Source organism: Salvelinus fontinalis, chromosome 10 (assembly GCF_029448725.1).
Source record: "Salvelinus fontinalis isolate EN_2023a chromosome 10, ASM2944872v1, whole genome shotgun sequence".
NCBI classification, from domain to species: domain Eukaryota; kingdom Metazoa; phylum Chordata; class Actinopteri; order Salmoniformes; family Salmonidae; genus Salvelinus; species Salvelinus fontinalis.
In genome coordinates this window covers 35,665,096-35,681,226 of record NC_074674.1, presented here as the reverse complement: position 1 = coordinate 35,681,226, position 16,131 = coordinate 35,665,096, and the positions used below count along the sequence as shown (strand labels likewise).

General features: G+C 44.3%; 1 protein-coding gene and 1 long non-coding RNA gene across 3 annotated transcripts in view; one reads left to right on the top strand and one right to left on the bottom strand.

Annotated features, from left to right (window-relative positions):
* The window catches only part of LOC129864104 (uncharacterized), a 29,260-nt gene extending 15,499 nt beyond the window's left edge, over positions 1-13,761 (bottom strand). The window contains exon 1 of one of the 2 annotated variants that reach the window (XR_008761056.1): positions 13,376-13,761. This is a non-coding gene — a long non-coding RNA (uncharacterized LOC129864104). The remainder of the gene's footprint in view (positions 1-13,375) is intronic. The other variant, XR_008761055.1, reaches the window with a different exon arrangement.
* A 657-nt stretch (positions 13,762-14,418) lies between these two features.
* Positions 14,419-16,131, top strand: LOC129864103 (fatty acid-binding protein, liver-type-like). Its single transcript, XM_055936703.1, has 4 exons — positions 14,419-14,525; positions 15,360-15,532; positions 15,865-15,954; positions 16,040-16,131. Exons 1-4 carry the CDS (start codon positions 14,459-14,461, stop codon positions 16,088-16,090), a joined length of 381 nt encoding a protein of 126 aa, XP_055792678.1. The 5' UTR covers positions 14,419-14,458; the 3' UTR covers positions 16,091-16,131.

Genomic DNA, 16,131 nt, shown 5'->3' with positions numbered 1-16,131 from the left:
CGAATAGAAGTTTCAAAATGCTTAAGTAGTTACGAGTGTATTGATATCCTGTAAGTCGGACATGTGACATCCCAGCAACTTTGATTAAAAACCCTATCAGAGTTGTCTCGAGATGGCTATGCATATTCATGGCATGAGGCTTGTAGCATAGCATCTCTCCATTGAATACAGGCGTTTGACGTCAATAATCCTCATCGAATATTCACAAAAGGATTACAATAATGAGATTCATCCACCAATCTTAAGAAAGAATAATGGCGGCAGAGGGGATGGCTGCTGTTTTACGGGCTTCTAACCAACTGTGCCATCTTGTGTTTTTTCGCATTGTTTAACTTATTTTGTACATAATGTTGCTGCTACAGTCTCTTATGACCGAAAACAGCTTTTGGATATCAAAACAGTGATTACTCACCTCGAACTTGACAAACATTTTCTTTAATGAGTCCGACGCAAAGGATATACTGCTTCTCCGAGACCAGGCCCAAATCCCCGCCAAATCCTCCGAGTGAAGAATAGACGGAAATACAGGGGGCAGAGATCGGGGTGCCTGGTGAAAATTTGTCGCTGAGTGGGTAACCCACCTCTACCATCCGTTCCAGTGTCCAACGTGCAATCAATGGAGAATAAACTGGATGATCTCCATTCGAGGCTATCCTACCAACAGGACATTAAAAATGGTAATATCTTATGTTTCACCCAGTCGTGGTTGAACGACGACATAATATACAGGCGGCTGGGTTTTCCATGCATCGGCAGGACAGAACAGCTACGTCAGGTAAGACAAGGGGTGGGGTTATTTGTCAATAACAGCTGGTGCGCAATTTCCAATATCAAGGAAGTCGCCTGAGGTAGAGTACCTCATGATAAGCTGTAGACCACACTAGCTACCAAGAGCGTATTCATTTACATTTTTCGTAGGCATCTATTTACCACCACAAACCGATGCTGGCACTAAGACCGCACTCAACGAGCTGTATAAGGCCATGAGCAAACAAGAAAATGCTCATCCAGAAACAGCGCTCCTAGGGTCCGCGGACTTTAATGCAGACAAACTTAAATCCGTTTTACCTCATTTCTACCAGCATGTCACATGTGTAACCAGAGGAAAGAAAATATATAGACCACCTTAACTCCACACACAGAGCATACAATGCTCTCCTGGCCCTACATTTTGCTAATCTGACCATTATTCTACCCTCCTGATTCCTGCTTGCAAGCAAAAGCTAAAGCAGGACGTACCAGTGACTTGCACTATATGGAAGTGGTCAGATAACAAGGCTGCTACGCTACAGGACTGTTTTGCTAGCACAGACTGGAATATGTTCCAGGATTCATCCAATGGCATTGAGGAGTATAACATACCTTGTGTCAATTGAAGCTTATCCTCAATACTGACAAAAGCAAGAAATAGACATCCGAACCTTTCACCTATTACTACCTGTCAGAGCAAGGAGATTGAGGTTGTAACCTCATATAAATATCTTGGAATTTTAATTGATGACGGCCTCTTTTAAATTGCATATTCAACAACTTACAAAAAATTTGAAGCTGAAATTGGGATTTTATTTTAGGATTAAGGCCTGTTTTTCTTTTGAAGCCAGAAGGAGGCTAGTATCAGCTACATTTATGCCTTTACTAGACTATAGGGATATTTTATATATGAATGCTTCCGCTCAGTGTTAGAGATCAATTGACACCCTTTACCATGGCACTTTGAGATTTATTTTAAACTGCAAAACCCTTACGCACCACTGCACTTTGTATACCAGGGTTGGCTGGCCTTCTCTAGTCACTCGTAGGCTCAGTCACTGGTATACTTTTATTTGGGCATTTTTATTGTTCAGAAATGTGGTGGGTACTCTCTTCGTTTGCTGGACTTTATCCTGCTAACTGTTCCAAATGTCTGAACTGAATTTGGTAAAAGGGCTTTTATGTACTCTGCGCCATCGTCTTGGAACGCCTTACAAAATACTTTTAAACTGAAAGAACTTGTCCCGATTGGTATTTTTACATCACTGATGAATGATCTTGAGACTGATTCCCTAACCTGTCAATGTTTTTAATGTTTTTGATTTTGTTATACTCTTGTGAATTCTATGGTTTTTACTAGATTACTTGTAGTTTTTCATGTTTGTCTGTAATTTTTGTAGTGACTTAGACAGCACCATCTTGGCCAGGACGCTCTTGAAAAAGAGATTTTAAATCTCAATGAGCCCTCCTGGTTAAATAAAATAAATCTCAGTCACCGGCTTCATCAATAAGTGCATCGACAAATTCGTCCCCACAGTGATCGTACGTACATATCCCAACCAGAAGCCATGGATTACAGGAAACATCTGCACTGAGCTAAAGGCTAGAGCTGCTGCTTTCAAGGAAGGGGACACTAATCCGGACACTTATAAGAAATCCCGCTATGCCCTCAGACGAACCATCAAACATGCAAAACGTCAATAGAGGACTAAGATTGAATCCTACTACACCGGCTCGGATGCTCGTTGGATGAGACAGGGCTTGCAAATCATTACGGACTACAAAGGGAAACCCAGCCACGAGCTGCCCAGTGACACAAGCCTATCAGACGAGCTAAATGTCCTTTATGCTCACTTCGAGGCAAGCAACACCGAAGCATGCATGAGAGCACCAGCTGTTCCAGACGACTGTGTGATCATGCTCCCTGTAGCCGATGTGAGTAAGACCTTTTAAACAGGTCAACATTCACAAGGCCACATGTCCAGACGGATTTCCAGGACGTGTACTCAGAGCATGCACATACCAACAGGCAAGTGTCTTCACTGACATTTTCATCCTCTCCCTGACCGAGTCTGTAATACCTGCATGTTTCAAGCAGACCACCATAATCCCCGTGCCCAAGAAAGCGAAGGTAGCCTTCCTGAATGACTACCGGCCCGTAGCACTCACGTCAGTAGCCATGAAGTGCTTTGAAAGGCAGGTCATGGCTTACATCAACACAATCCTCCTGGAAACACTGGACCCCCTCCAATTCTCATACCGCCCCAACCGATCCACAGATGAGGCAATCTCTATTGCACTCCACACTGCCCTTTCCCACCTGTACAAAAGGAACACCTATGTGAGAATGCTGTTAATTAAATACAGCTCAGCATCAGTGTCCACAAAGCTCAAGACTAAGCTAAGGACTTTGACACCTCCCTCTGCAACTGGATCCTGGACTTCCGAACAGGCCACCCCCAGGTGGTAAGAGTAGGCAACAACATGACTGTCACGCTGATCCTTAACACTGGGGCCCCTCAGGGCTTAGTCTCCTACTGCACTCCCTGTTCACCCATGACTGCGTGGCCAAGCACGACTCCAACACCATCATTACGTTTTCTGACGACAAAACAGTGGTAGGCCTGTTCACCAACAACGATGAGACAGCCTATAAGGAGGTCGTCAAGAGACCTGGCAGTGTGGTGCCAGGACAAGAACGTCTCCCTCGACGTGAGTAAGACAAAGGAGCTGATCATGGACTACAGGAAAAGGAGTGCCGAACATGCCCCCATTCTCATCAACGGGGCTGTAGTGGAGCGGGTCGAGAGTTTCAAGTTCCTTGGTGTCCACATCAATAAACTATCATGGGTCAAACATACCAAGACAGTCGAAGTGGGCACGACAAAACATTTTCCCCATCAGGAGACTGAAAAGATTTGGCATGGGTCCCCAGATCCTCAAAGTTCTACAGCTGCACCATCTAGAGCATCCTGGCTGGTTACATCACCGCCTGGTATGGCAACTGCTCGGCATCCAACCGTAAGATGCTACAGTGGGTAGTGCATACGGCCCAGACCATCACTGGGGCCAAGTTTCCTGCCCTCCAGGACCTATATAGTAGGAAGTGTCAGAGGAAAGACCATAAAATTGTCAGACTCCAGTCACCCAAGTTATAGACTTGTTTTCTCTGCTACCGCACGGAAAGCGGTCCCGGACCACCAAGTCTAGATCCAAAAAGCTCCTTAACAGCTTCTACCCCCAAGCCATAAGACTGCTGAACAATTAGTCAAATGACCACCAGGACTATTTACATTGACACTCCCCTACCTCCCTTGTTTACACTGCTGCTACTCTTTATCTATGCATAGTAACTTTACCCCTACCTACATGTACAAATTACCTCCACTAACCCCGCACATTGACTAGGTACCGGTACCCCCTGGATATAGCCTCGTTATTTCATTGTTACTTTTTTTTAACTTTTGTTTATTTAGTAAATATTTTCTTAACTCTATTTTACTGCATTGTTGGTTAACTTCTCTGGGATATGTGGGACGCTAATGTCCCACTTGGCCAAAAGCCAGTAAAAATGCAGAGCGCCAAATTCAAATAAATTACTATAAAAATCAAACTTTCATTAAATCACACATGAAAGATACCAAATTAAAGCTACACTTGTTGTGAATCTAGCCAACATGTCCGAATTCAAATAGGCTTTACGACGAAAGCACACCAAACGATTGTTAGGTCAGAGCCAAGTCACAGAAAAACACAGACATTTTTCCAGCCAAAGAGAGGAGTAACAAAAAGCAGAAAGAGAAAATTAATCACTAACCTTTGATCTTCATCAGATGACACTCATAGGACTTCATGTTACACAATACATGTATGTTTTGTTCAGTAAAGTTCATATTTATATCCAAAAATCTGAGTTTAGGCTGGACGCTACTGTCTCACTTGGCCAAAAGCCAGAGAAAATGCAGAGCGACAAATTCAAATAAATTACTATAAAAATCAAACTTTCATTAAAATCACACATGAAAGATGCCAAATTAAAGCTACACTGGTTGTGAATCCTGCCAACATGTCAGAATTCAAATAGGCTTTTTGGCGAAAGCAAACGATGCTATTATCTGAGGATAGCACCATAGTAAACAAAGAGAGAGAAGCATATTTCAACCCTGCAGGCGCGACACAAAACGCAGAAATAAAAATATAATTCATGCCTTACCTTCGACGACCTTCTGTTGTTGGCACTCCAATATGTCCCATAAACATCACAAATGGTCCTTTTGTTCAATTAATTCTGTCGATATATATCCAAAATGTCCATTTATTTGGCGCGTTTGATCCAGAAAAACACCGGTTGCAATTTGTGAAACGTGACTACAAAATATCTCAAAAGTTACCTGTAAATTTTGCCAAAACATTTCAAACTACTTTTGTAATACAACTTTAGGTATTTTTTTACGTAAATAATCGATAAAATTGAAGACGGAATGATCTGTGTTCAATACAGGATTAAAACAAACTGTAGCTAGCTTTCTGGTCACGCTCCTCTAACAAACAGTACACAACAAGTGACCCTCGTTCAAAATGGCCGTACTTCTTCATTACACAAAGGAAAAAACCTCAAACAATTTCTAAAGACTTGACATCCAGTGGAAGCGGTAAGAACTGCAAGAAGGTCAATTAGAAATCTGGATTGCCATTGAAAAGTGACCTCAAAAACATCTGAATGGTTTGTCCTCGGGGTTTCGCCTGCTAAATAAGTTCTGTTATACTCACAGACATGATTCAAACAGTTTCAGAAACGTCCGAGTGTTTTCTATCCAGATCTACTAACAATATGCATATCTTATCCTCTGGGGATGAGTAGCTGGCAGTTGAATATGGGTATGCTTTTCATCCAAACGTGAAAATGCTGCCCCCTATCCTAGAGAAGTTAAGGAAAACCTCAAATGTAATGGCAAAATGTAGATTTCCACCTAAAGACATACCCAAAAGTAACTGCTATTCATGTGTAATTACATGATTCTGACAGGCAAAAACATAGTATATTTGGAATGAAGACATCTGGGAGATTGTGGAAATTATCAGAAGCTAGATAGGCGTTACATAGTTCAGAATACACAAGATCAAGGACACACAATAACCGTTATTCTATTTTGAAAGTCATCTTTCATTGACAAGCTAAACGTGAATAATTGATGACAAGAGCTGGAAACACATCAGATGGCTTCCAAAACATGTGAACAATATAATTTAAAAAAATGGGATAGACCTAACAACTAGAAATGGGCAGATGTTTTAGTAAGTGGTGTCAGGTATGGTCACGGGACATTTCCAAGTGTCCATAAACTTCTCCAAAGTGGCATATTAGATGCATATTAGATCATTCCAGTGCTATTAAATATTTGCAAACCCTAAATGCTATTTGTTAAGTATAAAAACTATTTCTACTAGGGATGCACGATATAATCGGTGAACATATCGGAATCGGACGATATTAGCTAAAAATGCCAACATCGGTATCGGCCCGATGTCTAGTTTAATGCCGATGTGCAAAACCGATGTCAAAGCTGACGTGCATACCTATATGACGAAATGACGCCACGTAAAATTTTGCACTACACGTACAACACATAATTCCTAATCTAGCCCACAATGTCTGCTGTGTGGATCGAACAGTCAACAAGTCGAGCAGTCATTTGAAAGAGTAAGAAAAATTCAGTGAGACAACTCAAAGACGAAATCCATTAACGCCAAGGTAACGGAATTCATTGCAATTGACAATCAACCGTTCACTGTCGTAGGTGATGTTGGCTTTCACTGACTGGTCGACCACTCCGGTAACCTTTGCCATACCAGAGTTACACAGTAATAGCGTCACTGCTATTAGCTTCACGACATAGTATGGAACGCCGTTTGGATATTTGCGTGTCAAAAAAGACACACGGCAAATAACACTATTAGACGAGTCAAATAACAGTTGACGGGTTAAATAAGCTTTTAATTTTACGTCAAATAACACACAACATTCTATAATAGAACTGTGTTCTGAATTTGCACGTGCAAGCCAAGCGCCACCACTACTATCAGTAGCACTGTCAAAGCTGTACAAAAAAGTCTGCAAACACCGGCCACGAACGATGTGTTTACAATACCACGTTGGTAATAAAGCATTATTTGTTAGACCGCAACTTCTAGGGTTGTTAGCTTTAGCTTGGTACCTAGCTAGCACCAATACAACCAGCCTGAAAACAATGACCAGTAGAAACTGCAGTCATTTTCATTATTCTTAGCAATGATTTAGGAATCATTTACATTTAAGTCATTTAGCAGACGCTCTTATCCAGAGCGACTTACAAATTGGTGCATTCACCTTATGACATCCAGTGGAACAGCCACTTTACAATAGTGCATCTAAATCTTTTAAGGGGGAGGGGGGGTGGGGGTCAGAAGGATTGCTTTATCCTATCCTAGGTATTCCTTGAAGAGGTGGGGTTTCAGGTGTCTCCGGAAGGTGGTGATTGACTCTGCTGTCCTGGCGTCGTGAGGGAGCTTGTTCCACCATTGGGGTGCCAGAGCAGCGAACAGTTTTGACTGGGCTGAGCGGGAACTGTACTTCCTCAGTGGTAGAGGCGAGCAGGCCAGAGGTGGATGAACGCAGTGCCCTTGTTTGGGTGTAGGGCCTGATCAGAGCCTGAAGGTACTGAGGTGCCGTTCCCCTCACAGCTCCGTAGGCAAGCACCATGGTCTTGTAGCGGATGCGAGCTTCAACTGGAAGCCAGTGGAGAGAGCGGAGGAGCGGGGTGACGTGAGAGAACTTGGGAAGGTTGAACACCAGACGGGCTGCGGCGTTCTGGATGAGTTGTAGGGGTTTAATGGCACAGGCAGGGAGCCCAGCCAACAGCGAGTTGCAGTAATCCAGACGGGAGATGACAAGTGCCTGGATTAGGACCTGCGCCGCTTCCTGTGTGAGGCAGGGTCGTACTCTGCGGATGTTGTAGAGCATGAACCTACAGGAACGGGCCACCGCCTTGATGTTAGTTGAGAACGACAGGGTGTTGTCCAGGATCACGCCAAGGTTCTTAGCGCTCTGGGAGGAGGACACAATGGAGTTGTCAACCGTGATGGCGAGATCATGGAACGGGCAGTCCTTCCCCGGGAGGAAGAGCAGCTCCGTCTTGCTGAGGTTCAGCTTGAGGTGGTGATCCGTCATCCACACTGATATGTCTGCCAGACATGCAGAGATGCGATTCGCCACCTGGTCATCAGAAGGGGGAAAGGAGAAGATTAATTGTGTGTTGTCTGCATAGCAATGATAGGAGAGACCATGTGAGGTTATGACAGAGCCAAGTGACTTGGTGTATAGCGAGAATAGGAGAGGGCCTAGAACAGAGCCCTGGGGGACACCAGTGGTGAGAGCGCGTGGTGAGGAGACAGATTCTCGCCACGCCACCTGGTAGGAGCGACCTGTCAGGTAGGACGCAATCCAAGCGTGGGCCGCGCCGGAGATGCCCAACTCGGAGAGGGTGGAGAGGAGGATCTGATGGTTCACAGTATCGAAGGCAGCCGATAGGTCTAGAAGGATGAGAGCAGAGGAGAGAGAGTTAGCTTTAGCAGTGCGGAGCGCCTCCGTGATACAGAGAAGAGCAGTCTCAGTTGAGTGACTAGTCTTGAAACCTGACTGATTTGGATCAAGAAGGTCATTCTGAGAGAGATAGCAGGAGAGCTGGCCAAGGACGGCACGTTCAAGAGTTTTGGAGAGAAAAGAAAGAAGGGATACTGGTCTGTAGTTGTTGACATCGGAGGGATCGAGTGTAGGTTTTTTCAGAAGGGGTGCAACTCTCGCTCTCTTGAAGACGGAAGGGACGTAGCCAGCGGTCAAGGATGAGTTGATGAGCGAGGTGAGGTAAGGGAGAAGGTCTCCGGAAATGGTCTGGAGAAGAGAGGGGGGGATAGGGTCAAGCGGGCAGGTTGTTGGGCGGCCGGCCGTCACAAGACGCGAGATTTCATCTGGAGAGAGAGGGGAGAAAGAGGTCAGAGCACAGGGTAGGGCAGTGTGAGCAGAACCAGCGGTGTCGTTTGACTTAGCAAACGAGGATCGGATGTCGTCGACCTTCTTTTCGAAATGGTTGACGAAGTCGTCTGCAGAGAGGGAGGAGGGGGGGAGGATTCAGGAGGGAGGAGAAGGTGGCAAAGAGCTTCCTAGGGTTAGAGGCAGATGCTTGGAATTTAGAGTGGTAGAAAGTGGCTTTAGCAGCAGAGACAGAAGAGGAAAATGTAGAGAGGAGGGAGTGAAAGGATGCCAGGTCCGCAGGGAGGCGAGTTTTCCTCCATTTCCGCTCGGCTGCCCGGAGCCCTGTTCTGTGAGCTCGCAATGAGTCGTCGAGCCACGGAGCGGGAGGGGAGGACCGAGCCGGCCTGGAGGATAGGGGACATAGAGAGTCAAAGGATGCAGAAAGGGAGGAGAGGAGGGTTGAGGAGGCAGAATCAGGAGATAGGTTGGAGAAGGTTTGAGCAGAGGGAAGAGATGATAGGATGGAAGAGGAGAGAGTAGCGGGGGAGAGAGAGCGAAGGTTGGGACGGCGCGATACCATCCGAGTAGGGGCAGTGTGGGAAGTGTTGGATGAGAGCGAGAGGGAAAAGGATACAAGGTAGTGGTCGGAGACTTGGAGGGGAGTTGCAATGAGGTTAGTGGAAGAACAGCATCTAGTAAAGATGAGGTCAAGCGTATTGCCTGCCTTGTGAGTAGGGGGGGAAGGTGAGAGGGTGAGGTCAAAAGAGGAGAGGAGTGGAAAGAAGGAGGCAGACAGGAATGAGTCAAAGGTAGACGTGGGGAGGTTAAAGTCACCCAGAACTGTGAGAGGTGAGCCGTCCTCAGGAAAGGAGCTTATCAAGGCATCAAGCTCATTGATGAACTCTCCGAGGGAACCTGGAGGGCGATAAATGATAAGGATGTTAAGCTTGAAAGGGCTGGTAACTGTGACAGCATGGAATTCAAAGGAGGCGATAGACAGATGGGTAAGGGGAGAAAAGGAGAATGACCACTTGGGAGAGATGAGGATCCCGGTGCCACCACCCCGCTGACCAGAAGCTCTCGGGGTGTGCGAGAACACGTGGGCAGACGAAGAGAGAGCAGTAGGAGTAGCAGTGTTATCTGCGGTGAGCCATGTTTCCGTCAGTGCCAAGAAGTCGAGGGACTGGAGGGAAGCATAGGCTGAGATGAGCTCTGCCTTGTTGGCCGCAGATCGGCAGTTCCAGAGGTTACCGGAGACCTGGAACTCCACGTGGGTCGTGCGGGCTGGGACCACCAGGTTAGGGTGGCCGCGGCCACGCGGTGTGAAGCGTTTGTATGGTCTGTGCAGAGAGGAGAGAACAGGGATAGACAGACACATAGTTGACAGGCTACAGAAGAGGCTACGCTAATGCAAAGGAGATTAGAATGACAAGTGGACTACACGTCTCGAATGTTCAGAAAGTTAAGCTTACGTTGCAAAAAAATAAATAAAAGATCTTATTGACTAAAATGATATAGTACTGCTGGCTGGTGAAGTAGGCTGGCTAGCAGTGGCTGCGTTGTTGAAAGTGTAGCTGGCTAGGTAACCTCGACAATTTCTCTAAATTTCTCTAAACTACACAATTATCTTGGATACAAGGACAGCAAAGACAACTATGTAGCTAGCTAACACTACGCTAATCAAGTCGTTCCGTTGTAATGTAAGTTTCTACAGTGCTGCTATTCGGTAGAAGTTGGCTAGCTAGCAGTGTTAGCTAGCAGTGTTGACTAGTGAGTAAGTATTAGCTAGGTAGCCACTTGTTGAAATTGAACTTAAGTTCCTGAAAATAAATAGCTAGCCAGCTACTTAACCCTGTTGCCCAAAGCTAATGTTATAAGCAGCCAGCTAGCTTCATCTGGCTAGTGAGCCTCGACCGGACCGGGCACAATAGTGGAATTTGCGGTTTGCCTTCAAAATAACAGTGTGTCTTTGAAAGAGATGCAGAAGGTTACAATTGGTGGAATCATGCCATATTTAGACTAGATAATGTTAAATAAGGTTGGAATGTGAAGCAATGAAATGGGGTATCAGTCTACTTTGACACCCACAGAACACAAATGTGAAGACTTTATGCAAATATTTGCGTTGTAGCTCTTATCGCGGGACTGTGAAAACCTCCCCAGTCAGCCTATTGTGTGTATTGGCATTCATATTGCACTGTACAGCGTCACCTAAGGATTGGGGATCAAAGAAATGGGATATCAGTCTACTTAATACCCAATATTTTTTCCCAACATCCTCAGACTTATCAGACTCAAACATCCACGCAGTATTGTTTTTCCTCTGGAATAGTGTTCTATGTAACAGTATAACTTTACGTCGTCCCCTCGCCCCGACACGGGCGCGAACCAGGGACCTTCTGCACACATCAGCAACTGACACCCACGAAGCGTCGTTACCCATCGCTCCACAAAAGCCGCGGCCCTTGCAGAGCAAGGGGCAACACTACTTAAGTCTCAGAGCAAGTGACGTAACTGATTGAAATGCTACTAGCGCGTACCCGCTAACTAGCTAGCCATTTCACATCCGTTACACTCACCCCCCTTTCAACCTCCTCCTTTTCCGCAGCAACCAGTGATCCGGGTCAACAGCATCAATGTAACAGTATAACTTTACGTCGTCCCCTCGCCCCGACACGGGCGCGAACCAGGGACCTTCTGCACACATCAGCAACTGACACCCACGAAGCGTCGTTACTCATCGCTCCACAAAAGCCGCGGCCCTTGCAGAGCAAGGGGCAACACTACTTAAGTCTCAGAGCAAGTGACGTAACTGATTGAAATGCTACTAGCGCGTACCCGCTAACTAGCTAGCCATTTCACATCCGTTACATCTACACATAGGTTGACAATAAATGTGACTCAATTCAGTTGTTTCAGAGTGCCGCAATAAGACCTACGACGCTAATGTTGTGTCACTGAGTAGACTGGTACCCCATGTCATTGATCCACAACCCATAGGTAAGGCTGTACAGTGAAATAAGTATGCCCCAATGCAATTCTAAAGCATAATGCATCCAGTGCGATTTCAACAGATATCTGTTGATTTTATATAACATTCCAACCTCGTTTAGCATGATCTACACAATTATGGCATAATTCTACTATTTGTATTAATTTGCATCACTGTCAATTACATACTTTTATTTGGAAGGCTAACCGCAAAGTACACTATTGTGGCTACCTTATTGTGGCTAGCTTCACAAATGGGTCCTATCACCATTAATCAAATAAGAACCGTCTTATAAATTATTGTTATTTTAGATGATGACACCTAGCTATAGTTAGCTAGCTACTGAAACAGATTGTTGTTTTGCTATGTTTTTGGGGAAGAACATTGTTTGCAACCATGAGCTAGCTTCTTTTTTTATGACCAGCACTGTAGGTGCCCGAGACAATTTTACCAGCATCATAGCATACGTATTGATGAATCGTTGTAACATATGAAATACTAGTGATAGTGTAATCAATGTGTTATAACTACGTAAAAGATGTATGAACACGTTACATGATTGTGACGTGCAGTCATATTCAGGTCCTGATTGGTCAACATGCTTATTTGACATGTGAATTAGTGTTATTTGACACGCAAAGACCCAAACGGCGTTCCATAGTATGAGAAATCCTGGTTGAGAATGAAACGACTGAACAAATGAACAACGAAACAGCACAGCAAGCAAGTGAAATAAATAGGTTTTGATTATGTTTTAAGGGTAATGGGGCCATATGTAAATGCAAACAAAATTACTTTTTGGTCAGTGGCGTGTGTGTGTGTGTGTGTGTGTGTGTGTGTGTGTGTGTGTGTGTGTGTGTGTGTGTGTGTGTGTGTGTGTGTGTGTGTGTGTGTGTGTGTGTAAGGCAAAGCAGTTAGGAAAAAATTCTTATTTACAATGACGGCCTACCCCAGGCCAAACCCGGACGACGCTGGGCCAATTGTGCGCTGCCCTATTGGACTCCCAATCAAGGCCAGATGTGATACAGCCTGGATTCGAACCAGGGACTGTAGTGACGCCTCTTGCACTGAGATGCAGTGCCTTAGACCGCAGCGCCTGTGTGTGTGTTAAGCGTTCTAATACAGTTAAATAGTTAAAAGGTCGCAAAAAAATGTAATATCGGTATCGTTTTTTGGGGGGGGGGGGGGGGGGCAAGGAAAATATCAGATATCAGTATCGGACAAAAATGTAATAACGGTGTATCACTAATTTCTACCATATAAACCTCAATCAAACATTGTGGTGGTGTTATGGGGTATCCAGGGTACATTCAAGTGTCCTTTCAATATCTCCAGTGTTCGAATGTGGCAATGTTTTTGCACACTGGATGTGCCAAAATGTTCTACAACACCAACCTCTCAAACATTGTGGTGGTGTCTGGAGATATGGATGCAGACAGCGCATAAGTAGGCAACAACATATTTTTGATGCGCAAAGATAGTCACTTGGTGGACATTCGATGATGCAATTAGGTTATACATCAGATAACATTGACAAGATGCTAGATTTGTTCTTACCAACCTAACGATTAATGTGATAATCCCCGTGTAACTATAGCTCAAACACAGACCAAATCGAAGCTTACCTTGTGTAAGATGTTTGCTGTTTGGTCAAAAAGTTGTGTAAAATAATAATTTCGACTCTCGGGTCTGGTGATCGATAACGGTAAGTCACAGGCAGACAAATCAGATATCCGCATGACCTGTGGAGTCCCGGCTTTCGGTGCGTACCAACGTACTCCGTGTTTATTTCGTTTATGCTTCACAACGCTAACCGGAATGTAGGTAGCAGCCATCTTAAAATGAGGACATTTGCTCGGCCTCCCCTTTATGAATTTGTATGCCCATATATGTTAGTAAAATGTGACGGTACTGATCAATAGCCAATATACTCAGCTTTCCGCAAACACCATGCTTTTGCAGAATGTGGCTAACGTTCTCATACCAGACTGGATTGAAACAAATATGGGGACTCCGAGTCAGTGCTTGACTTGGAATGAAATAGGCGCCAGTACTCATTTTAGGTGCCGGTAATGTTTACATTTAGGTACACGAGCTCCACAATCATTTAGAGCTAATATTTTATAAGGGTAACAGAAGCAAAACATTCGAGTTGCCAGTACTCAGGTCCGGTGAGCTCCTGCCAAAGTTAAGCACTGGGTTTATCCAGTAAGTTACTGGGAGCGTGTGAGTCTTTTTTTATAACCTACTAGTTTACCCGCCAGCACCTCTACTGTTTTGGGTGTGCCCCAGCTGATATTTTTCACTAGATGTTTTTTTGCCTTTATTGAAATTATATGCAGTGGACGTTTCAAAGGTAGATCTGATACGCACGCAAACAGTCAAAGATGATGACTCTGTGAATCAGTCATAGGCCTAATTCTCCTTTACCAATAAACGTTTTCCAAATTAGCTTGAAACTATCGTCCGCACAGTTGAAGTTGCTTGATTGAAGTCCCCCGGTTGCAGCTATGGGAGAACCAGCTAATTGTCGCTCACGCGTTTCACAATGGATGAGCTCACCTGAAGCCACGTAGTAATTAAGTCACCTGATGGCCACGTAGTAATTAAGTCACCTGATATATCTATCTGTTGGTTAATAATTACCCCAGTCTTTGGTATATAGAGGTAGAAGGGTCTCCTACATTCCATCCGCTCTTTAGTTCACGATGGCATTCACTGGGAAGTATCAGCTTGAATCTCAGGAGAATTTTGAGCCTTTCATGAAGGCAATTGGTAAGTAACAAACTATTAATAGGGCTATGCTCTTATCATAGACAGTATAAAACAGCCTCTTATGAATGTGCAAACAGTTAGTGTTTTGTGGTGCTATCTTCTCAATTTTCACTGTCACACTTTTATAAGGATAGATAAGCCAATTTCTGACTTTCAACAGAACATCAACAATATAAATTGGCAAAACAATATTTAGAATGGGTTGTCATAGTTGGTCAGTTAACTTTGTTATCTTTGTTTAAACTTTGTCACTCCTCCATGAACATCCCAATCTATACAGTTGCCATTAATTCTTTGCTTACCTAATTTTGACAAAATCAAGATATAATGTTCTGGAATTAGTCTTTTTACAGCTCAATTTGAGAGTTTAAAACTTGGGACTTATTTATAGCAAATTCTGCTATAACTTAAACCTCTACAATAGTTTGATGGCCCTAGGCCACTTAAAGTGCTGTACTGGATGTCTATGACCCACACGCAGCTGTAAGATTAGCTATGTCAGATAAGGTACTCCTTGCACTTTAGCTCAATGGTTATTTGTAACCAATAGCATAACCCCTACACCCAAAAATACTGCTAGGTCGGTTGGGTTTCTCATCTTAACTATGGTGCTCCTCAGCTACGGTTATTCTTAAATCTAAAGATGTTGTCTTGACTACAAATTCCCAAATTGGAAAGCATTGATGTGTAATCCAAAGGGAACCTGCACACCATTGTGAAAGGCTATAGGCTGAAAAGTAAAATGTACTAAGTTTTAAATAAGTAGTCATAGTTTGTATACGTAGTTCAATGTGTACTGCCAACCCCTTTTAACATGTCCTCCTCAACACTTAGGTTTGCCAGATGATCTCATCCAGAAGGGCAAGGACATCAAGAGCGTGTCAGAGATTGAGCAAAATGGAGACCACTTCAAAGTGACCGTGACCACAGGCACGAAGGTCATGGTCAACTCGTTCACGGTCGGCCAGGAGGCTGAGCTGGAGACATTGACTGGAGAGAAGATAAAGGTGAGTTGGTCAACTAGTCACGCCTGCAATTACTTGGCCTTGTGGGCACACCTGAACATTGGTTAACTTGTATTTGCGTTATAAATAACATGGGTGGGCTATTATGGTGTTTGAGGGCTAAAGTATGCAGCCACTTTTTCCAGTTCAACTTTTGCACATGATAAATTGTTTCCTTAATGCTGGCGCAAAAGTCTGGTTGCCCTCAATGAAGTTTCTCTCCCAACATCAGCTGTTTAATTTTATGATTGGTGTTAAACCTGCTTATGACAAGCTGTAGTGCAGTTTTACTCCTACATGTTATGTCATGCACTGACTCCTTTGCCCTTCCCCAGTCTACGGTGAATCTGGTTGGAAACAAGCTAATGGTCTCATTGAAGGGCATTGAGTCTGTCACTGAATTCAATGGGGACACCATTATCGCTGTAAGTATGTGGTTGTTGAACCAGCATGGGTTGGAACTGTAGCAAAATGTAACTGCTGTAGACCCTAATCTGTGTGCTTTTCCAGACGATGACGCTGGGCCCCATCGTCTACAAGAGGATAAGCAAGCGCATCTAGGGATCTCTCAACCCTCTTTGAATAAATGAAGTGTATTTTGA